Genomic DNA, 9672 nt, shown 5'->3' with positions numbered 1-9672 from the left:
TCAGAATGGACCATCCTGGATATATTCTATGATGGTCTGTCTGAGTTATCAAAGATGTCACTGGACCATTCTGCAGGTGGATCTATTCACCTAAAGAAAAAGCCTGCAGAAGCTCAAGAACTCATTGACATGGTTGCAAATAACCAGTTCATGTACACTTCTGAAAGGAATACTGGGAATAATGGGACGCCTATGAGGAAGGGAGTTCTTGAAATTGATACTCTGAATGCCATATTGGCTCAGAATAAATTATTGACTCAGTAAGTCAATATGATCTCTCAGAGTCTGAATGGATTGAAAGAATCATCCAACAGTACTAAAGAGGTCTCTTCTGAAGAAGAAGCTTATGATCTTGAGCACCCTGCAATAGCAGAGGTGAATTACATGGGTGAATCCTATGGAAATACCTATAATCCCTCATGGAGAAATCATCCAAATTTCTCATTGAAGGATCAACAAAAGCCTCAACAAGGCTTTAATAATGGTGAAAGAAACAGGTTTAGCAATAGCAAACCTTTTTCATCATCCACTCAGCAACAGACAGAGAATTCTGAGCAGAATCCATCTAGCTTAGCAAATATAGTCTCTGATCTATCTAAGGCTACTTTAAGTTTCATGAATGAAGCAAGGTCCTCCATGAGAAATTTGGAGGCACAAGTGGGCCAGCTGAGTAAAAGAGTCACTGAAACTCCTCCTAGTACTCTCCCAAGTAATACAAAAGAGAATCCAAAAAGAGAGTGCAAGGCCATTGATTTAACCATCATGGCCAAACCTACAAGGGAGGGAGAGGACGTGAATCCCAGTGAGGAAGACCTCCTGGGACATCCAGTGATCAACAAGGAGTTTCCCTCTCAGGAACCAAAGGAATCTGAGGCTCAATTAGAGACCATAGAGATTCCATTGAACCTCCTTCTACCCTTCATGAGCTCTGATGAGTATTCTTTGTCTGAAGAGAATGAGGATGTTACTGAAGAGCAATTTGCCAAGTATCTTGGTGCAATCATGAAGCTGAATGCCAAGTTATTTGGTAACGAGACTTGGGAAGATGAACCCCCCTTGCTTACCAATGAACTGAGTGATCTGGATCAACTGAAATTGCCTCAGAAGAAATAGGATCCTGGAAAGTTCTTAATACCTTGTACCATAGGCACCATGACTTTTGAGAAGGCTCTATGTGACCTTGGGTCAGGGATAAACCTCATGCCACTCTCTGTAATGGAGAAACTGGGAATCTTTGAGGTGCAAGCTGCCAAAATCTCATTAGAGATGGCAGATAACTCAAGAAAACAGGCTTATGGACTAGTAGAGGACGTGTTAGTAAAGGTTGAAGGCCTTTACATCCCTGCTGATTTCATAATCCTAGACACTGGGAAGGATGAAAATGAATCCATCATCCTTGGAAGACCCTTCCTAGCCACAGCAAGAGCTGTGATTGATGTGGACAGAGAAGAATTGATCCTTCAACTGAATGAGGACAACCTTGTGTTTAAAACTCAAGGATCTCCTTTTGTAACCATGGAGAGGAAGCATGAAAAGCTTCTCTCACTGCAGAGTCAACCAGAGCCCCCACAGTCAAACTCTAAGTTTGGTGTTAGGAGGCCACAACCAAACTCTAAGTTTGGTGTTGAACCCCCCACATTCAAACTCTAAGTTTGGTGTTGGGAGGTTCCAACAATGCTCTGAACATCTGTGAGGCTCCATGAGAGCTCATTGTTAAGCTATTGACATTAAAGAAGCGCTTGTTGGGAGGTAACCCAATGTTATCTAATTATATTTATTTATTTTCCATTGTTATTTTATGTTTTCTTTAGGTTGATGATCATGTAAAGTCACAAAAACTACTGAAAAATCAAAAATAGAATGAAAAATAGAATGAAAAATAGCACACCCTGGAGGAGAACAGTCTGGCATTTAAACGCCAGAAACAAGCATCTGTCTAGCGTTTAACGCCAGAAACAGGCACCAAGCTGGCATTTAATGCCAGAAACAAGCATCTACCTGGCGTTAAACGCCAGAACAGAGCATGGAAGTGGCGTTTAACGCCAGAAACAGGCAGCAGTTTGGCATTAAACGCCAGGATTGCATGTATAGGGCGTTTTACACGTCTAAAGGGTGCAGGGATGAAAAATTCTTGACACCTCAGGATCTGTGGACCCCACAGGATCCCCACTACTTCTTCTCTCCCTTTCACACCTTTTCATAACTCTCTTCCCCAAATACCCTTCACCAATCACTTCAATCACTCTTTTCCATCACCCCTTCACCACTCACATCCATCTTCTCTTCCCCATAAACCCCACCTACCTTCAAATTCAAAATATTTTCCCTCCCAAACCCAACCCTAATGGCCGAAACTTAACCCTCCCCCCTCCTATATAAACCCCTCATTCCTTCTTCATTTTCACACAACCCAACCTTAACTTCTCACCTTGGCCGAAAACACCTCACCCTCCATCTCCTCCATTTTCTTCTTCTTCTACTACTTTCTTTCTTCTTTTGCTCGGGGACGAGCAAACATTTTAAATTTAGTGTGGTAAAAGCATAGCTTTTTGTTTTTCCATAACCATTTATGGCACCTAAGGCCAGAGAAACCTCTAGAAAGAGGAAAGAAAAGGCAATTACTTCCACCTCTGAGTCATGGAAGATGGAGAGATTCATCTCAAAGGTCCATCAAGACCACTTCTATGAAGTTGTGGCCAAGAAGAAAGTGATCCCTGAGGTTCCTTTCAAGCTCAAGAAGAATGAGTATCCGGAGATCCGACTTGAAATCCAAAGAAGAGGTTGGGAAGTTCTCACCAACCCCATTCAACAAGTCGGGATCCTAATGGTTCAAGAGTTCTATGCAAACACATGGATCACTAGGAACCATGATCAAAGTGTGAACCCGAATCCAAAGCATTGGCTTACCATGGTTCGGGGGAAATACTTAGATTTCAGTCTGGAAAATATAAGGCTGGCGTTCAACTTGCCAATGATGGAAGAGAATGCATGCCCCTACACAAGAAGGGTCAACTTTGATCAAAGGTTGGACTAAGTCCTCATAGACATATGTGAGGAAGGAGCTCAATGGAAAATTGACTCAAGAGGCAAGCCGATTCAATTAAGAAGGCATGACCTCAAACCAGGGGCTAGGGGATGGCTAGAGTTCATTCAACGCTAAATCATTCCTACTAGTAACCGGTCTGAAGTTACTATAGACCGGGCCATCATGATCCATAGTATCATGATTGGAGAAGAGGTGGAAGTTCTTGAGATTATACCTCAAGAACTCTACAAGGTGGCTGACAAGTCTTCCACTTGGGCAAGGTTAGCCTTTCCTCACCTCATTTGCCACCTCTGCAATTCAGCTGAAATTGACATAGAGGGAGACATCCTCATTGAAGAGGACAAGCCCATCACTAAGAAAATGATGGAGCAAATAAGAGATCATGGACCTCAACATGAGCATGAGGAAATTCCTCACCATGAAATCCCTGAGATGCCTCAGGGGATGCACTTTCCTCCACAGAATTATTGGGAACAAATCAACACTTCCCTAGGAGAATTAAGTTCCAACATGGGACAACTAAGGGTGGAGCATCAAGAGCACTCCATCATCCTCCATGAAATTAGAAAAGATCAAAGAACTATGAGGGAGGAGCAAGAAAGACAAGAAAGAGACCTAGAGGAGCTCAAGAGCACCATTGGTTCTTCAAGAAGAGGAAGACGCCACCCTCACTAAGGTGAAATCATTCCTTAATCTCCTTGTCTATTTATTTTCTATTTTTCGATTTTTGAGCTTTGTGTTTATTTATATTTGTGTCTTATTACATGATCATTAGTGTCTAAGTGTCTATGCCTTAAAGTTATGAATATGAATCCATCACCTCTCTTGAATGAAAAATGTTTTAATTACAAAAGAACAAGAAGTACATGGTTTCGAATTCATCCTTGAAACTAGTTTAATTATTTTGATGTGGTGGCAACACTTTTTGTTTTCTGAATGAATGCTTGAACAGTGCATATGTCTTTTGAAGTTGTTGTTTATGAATGTTAAATATGTTGGCTCTTGAAAGAATGATGAAAAGGAGAAATGTTATTTGATAATCTGAAAAATCATAAAAATGATTCTTGAAACAAGAAAAAGTAGTGAATACAAAAGCTTGCAAAAAAATTGCGAAAAAAAAGGGAGAAAAAGAAAAGGAAAAAGCAAGCAGAAAAAGCCAAAAGCTCTTTAAACCAAAAGGCAAGAGCAAAAAGCCAATAGCCCTTAAAAATAAAAGGCAGGGGTAATAAAAAAGATCCAAGGCTTTGAGCATCAGTGGATAGGAGGGCCTAAAGGAATAAAATCCTGGCCTAAGCGGCTAAACCAAGCTGTCACTAACCATGTGCTTGTGGCGTGAAGGTGTCAAGTGAAAACTTGAGACTGAGCGGTTGAAGTCGAGGTCCAAAGCAAAAAAAGAGTGTGCTTAAGAACCCTGGACACCTCTAATTGGGGACTTTAGCAAAGCTGAGTCACAATCTGAAAAGGTTCACCCAGTTATGTGTCTGTGGCATTTATGTATCCGGTGGTAATACTGGAAAACAAAGTGCTTAGGGCCACGGCCAAGACTCATAAAGTAGTTGTGTTCAAGAATCAACATACTAAACTAGGAGAATCAATAACACTATCTGAACTCTGAGTTCCTATAGATGCCAATCATTCTGAACCTCAATGGATAAAGCGAGATGCCAAAACTATTCAAGAGGCAAAAAGCTACAAGTCCCGCTTATCTGATTGGAGCTAAGTTTCATTGATATTTTGGAATTTATAGTATATTCTCTTCTTTTTATCCTATTTGATTTTCAGTTGCTTGGGGAAAAGCAACAATTTAAGTTTGGTGTTGTGATGAGCGGATAATTTATACGCTTTTTGGCATTGTTTTTACATAGTTTTCAGTATAATTTAGTTAGTTTTTAGTATATTTTTATTAGTTTTTAAATAAAAATCACATTTCTGGACTTTACTATGAATTTGTGTATTTTTCTATGATTTCAGGTATTTTCTGGCTGAAATTGAGGGACTTGAGCAAAAATCAGATTCAGAGGTTGAAGAAGGACTGCAGATGTTGTTGGATTCTGACCTCCCTTCACTCAAAGTGGATTTTCTGGAGCTACAGAACTCCAAATGGTGCGCTCTCAATTGAGTTGGAAAGTAGACATCCAGGGCTTTCCAGAAATATATAATAGTCCATACTTTGCCTGAGTTTAGATGACGCAAACTGGCGTTCAACGCCAGTTCCATGCTGCATTCTGGAGTTAAACGCCAGAAACAGGTTGCAAAGTGGAGTTAAATGCCAGAAACAGGTTACAAACTGGCGTTCAACTCCAAGAGAAGTCTCTACACGTGTAAAGCTCAATGCTCAACCCAATCACACACCAAGTGGGCCCCGGAAGTGGATTTCTGCATCATTTACTCATTTCTGTAAACCCTAGTAACTAGTTTAGCATAAATAGGACTTTTTACTATTGTATTTACATCTTTGGAACATCTTTAGTTTTATCTTTAGATCACGGTTGGGGGCTGGCCTCTCGGCCATGCCTGGACCTTATCACTCATGAATTAATACAAAGTACTACTATTTTTCTATTCAATTCAAGCTTATTCCTTCTCTAAGATATCCATTCGCACCCAAGAATATGATGAATGTGATGATTATGTGATGCTCATCATCATTCTCACCTATGAACGCGTTCCTGACAAACACTTCCGTTCTACATGCAAACAAGCTAGAATGAGTATCTCTTAGATATCTAATACAGAGGACCGAGTCCGAGATATTAGAATCTTCGTGGTATAAGTTAGAACCCATGGACGGCCATTCTTGAGATTTGGAAAGTCTAAACCTTGTCTGTGGTTTGGAACTGGGAAGGGATGGCTGTGACGAGCTTCAAACTCGCGAGTGCTGGGCGTAGTGACAGACGCAAAAGGATAGTAAATCCTATCCCAGTATGATCGAGAACCGACAGATGATTAGCCATGCAGTGACAGCGCATTGGACCATTTTCACAGAGAGGATGGGATGTAGCCATTGACAACGGTGATGCCCTACATAAAGCTTGTCATGGAAAGGAGTAGGAATGATTGGATGAAGACAGCAGGAAAGCAGAGGTTCAGAAGGAACGAAAGCATCTCTATACGTTTATCTGAAATTCTCACCAATAAATTACATAAGTATCTCTATCCCAGTTTATATTTTATTTATGTTTTTATTATCAATTCACCATAACCATTTGAATCCGCCTGACTGAGATTTATAAGGTAACCACATCATGCTTCAGGCCGACAATCTCCGTGGGATCGACCCTTACTCACGTAAGGTTTATTACTTGGACGACCCAGTGCACTTGCTGGTTAGTTGTGCGAAGTTGTGATAAAGAGTTGAGATTACAATTGTGCGTACCAAGTTGTTGGCGCCATTGATGATCACAATTTCGTGCACCAGTGGACAATGCAGGAGATCCAATGTGTAGCCAGGGAGTACATTAATGACGAAGAAGTCAGTCAGGTCATGGCTACCAACAAGCGGCAACACTCTTACAATCAGGCCCGACATCACGGGAGCGGAGAAAGACAAAAAGAACACACCAGGGACGGTGGTCCGAGTAAAACTCCCGGGCCGTTCTCTCGTGTCGGGAAGTTCACTAATTACACCCCCCTCACCACACCGATTATGGAAGTCTACCAACAAATAGCCGAGAAGGGGATCTTGTCGAAGTCCCGACCTCTGAAGGAACGAACAGGAGGGAACAAAAGCCTTTACTGTGATTACCACAAGGGCCACGGGCACAAGACAGAGGATTGCTTCGACCTGAAGGACGCATTGGAGCAAGCGATCAAGGACGGAAAGTTAGCCGAGTTCTCCCACCTCATTAGGGAGCCAAGGAGACGGAACCGAGACCATGAAGGCGAAGACAAGACCGGTGCAGCAAAGCGACGCCAAGAGCCAGAGGACCACGACCACAACCTTACCATAGTGAACATGGTAACGGCGAGAAACGTGGCACCCAGGTCCAAGTCGGCACATAAGAAGGACGTCAAGGTCCTGGCGGTTTTCGCATCCTCCGCGCGAAGCCACAAGAAGCTTCCGTCCATTTCTTTTAGCCCGAACGACCAATGGTTCAACGAGGTCACGGAAAGCCCTCCCATGGTCATTACGGCCAGAGTGGGAACCGGCCTCGTCAAGCGGATCCTTGTTGATACAGGGGCAGATTCGAACATCATGTTCCGCAATATATTCGACGCCTTGGGTCTAAAAGACGCCGACTTAAAGACTCACCAACACGGTGTTGTAGGGCTCGGCGACCACTTCATCAAAACGGACGGGATAATCTCCCTGCCGACCTCAGTCGGACAAGGCCAGGAGAGAAGAACGGTAATGGCAAAGTTCGTGATCCTACGAGACTCTATGGCCTACAACATCATCCTAGGGAGGAAGACCATCAATGACCTAGGGGCGGTCATCAGCACGAGGATGCTGATAATGAAGTTCATAACTGAAGAAGGATCAGTAGGGTCCATAAGGGGAGACCTGAAAACGGCAGTCGCTTGCGACAACGCCAGTCTCTCATTAAGAAAGAAATCCAAAGAAGTATCAGGAGTGTTCCTCACCGACTTGGATGCCAGAGTCAGCGACAAGCCGAGACCCGAACCAGAAGGGAACCTATAAAAGTTTTGAGTCGGCGACACGGAGGAAAAGTTCACCTTCGTGAACAGAAACCTCCCTCACGAGCTGAAAAAACCCCTAATCGAACTGATCAGGACCAATGGCGACCTATTTGCCTGGACACCGGCCGACATGCTGGGAATAGACCCCCAACTCATGTCGCACCATTTGACCGTCAAGCCAGAAGCCAAACCAGTGGCCCAGAGGAGGAGGAAGATGTCACAAGAAAGAGCAGAAGAGGTGGCCAAGCAGACGGCCATCCTCCTTGAAGCAGGATTCATCCGGGAACTTGACTACTCGACCTGGCTGTCGAACGTAGCCTTAGTAAGAAAGCATAATGGAAAGTGGAGGATGTGCGTAGATTATTCTGATCTCAACAAAGCATGTCCCAAGGATTGTTACCCTCTACCAACATTGACGCACTCGTCGACGCGGGATACCGGTATCTGAGCTTTATGGATGCTTATTCCGGCTATAATCAGATACCGATGCACCGGCCAGACGAAGAAAAAACGGCATTCATAACGCCAGAAGAAATCTACTGCTACAAGGTAATGCCTTTCGGCCTGAAGAACGCAGGGGCCACATACCAAAGGTTGATGAACAAGATATTCAGCGACATCATTGGCAAAACGGTGGAAGTCTACGTGGATGACATCCTGGCCAAGACCACCTGACCCGAAGACCTTCTGAGTGACCTGGAAAGCGTATTCGTGGCTCTCCGACAACACGGCATGAGGCTCAACCCTCTCAAGTGCGCCTTTACCATGGAGGCCGGGAAGTTCCTAGGATTTATGATAACCTAAAGGGGGGTGGAAGCCAATCCTGAAAAATGCCAAGCAATACTCCAAATGAAGAGCCCGGGCTGCGTCAAAGACGTTCAGAGACTGGCGGGAAGACTCACCGCGCTATCTCGTTTCCTCGGGGCGTCGGCTGCAAAGGCCCTACCTTTCTTCAACCTAATGAGAAAGGGAATGTCATTTGAATGGATCCCGGCATGCAAGGAAGCGTTCAACCATTTCAAAAAGATACTTGCAACACCGCCAGTGCTCGGTAAACCTGTGGTCGGAGAACCGCTCTACCTGTACCTGGCAGTAACGGAGGAAGCGCTGGCAGCGGTCTTGGTGCGGGAAGAAGCGAAAGCCCAACAACCAATTTACTTTGTGAGCAAGGCGCTACAAGGAGCAGAACTTAGGTACAGCAAGTTGGAGAAACTGGCACTAGCGCTCCTAACCTCTTCCCGCAGGCTATGACAATACTTCCAAGATCACCAAGTGGTTGTAAGGACGGACCAGGGGATTCGTCAAGTGCTCCAGAAACCCGACCTAGCGGGAAGGATGATGACCTGGGCCATCGAGCTGTCCCAATATGACTTAAGGTACGAGCCTCGACATGCAATCAAGGCACAGGCAATGGCAGACTTTCTGGTGGAAGTAACCAGAGACCCAACCGAAGACACGAACACACGGTGGAAGCTCCATGTAGACGGAGCCTCCAACCAGACGTCCGGGGGCACCGGGATCATCTTAGAAAGCCCAACCGGGGTCATTTACGAACAATCGATTAAGTTTGATTTTCCCGTATCAAAAAACCAAGCAGAATACAAAGCTCTATTGAGAGGCTTGGTTCTGGCTCAGGAAGTCGGGGCCACTAAGCTGGAAGTGTGCAGCGACTCGCAGATCGTCACCTCACAAGTAAATGGAAGCTACCAGGCTAGAGATCCGCTATTGCAGGAGTACTTGGAGAGGGTTAAAGAATTGAGCGAACAGTTCGAGGAAGTCACGGTCTAACACGTTCCGAGGGAAAGGAACACACGGGCAGACCTCCTATCCAAGCTAGCGAGCACGAAACCTGGAACCTGCAACCGCTCCCTCATTCAAGGCATCACGAGAGAACCAGCAGTTGCCCTCCACCTGACTAAGATAAGCCCCTCCTGGATGGACTCCATCACCAACTTCTTGCAGAACGGCAAACTCCCTAAGGACGA

At 44.5% G+C, this 9672-nt stretch overlaps 1 protein-coding gene across 1 annotated transcript; it reads left to right on the top strand.

The window, feature by feature from the left end:
* The first annotated feature begins 9025 nt into the window (after positions 1–9025).
* On the top strand, positions 9026–9475 carry LOC140176765 (uncharacterized). Its single transcript, XM_072208309.1, has one exon. The coding sequence runs from the start codon at positions 9026–9028 to the stop codon at positions 9473–9475; it is 450 nt and encodes a 149-aa protein (XP_072064410.1).
* Positions 9476–9672: the final 197 nt, after the last annotated feature.

Source organism: Arachis hypogaea, chromosome 12 (genome assembly GCF_003086295.3).
Source record: "Arachis hypogaea cultivar Tifrunner chromosome 12, arahy.Tifrunner.gnm2.J5K5, whole genome shotgun sequence".
Lineage (NCBI taxonomy): Eukaryota > Viridiplantae > Streptophyta > Magnoliopsida > Fabales > Fabaceae > Arachis > Arachis hypogaea.
The sequence above is the reverse complement of the archived record's forward strand: the minus strand, read 5'-3'. Positions and strand labels throughout refer to the sequence as shown.

What these genes read in the sequence shown, in the direction of transcription:
- LOC140176765 (XM_072208309.1), top strand. Translation starts at nt 9,026, where the DNA reads ATGACCTGGGCCATCGAGCTGTCCCAATATGACTTAAGGTACGAGCCT.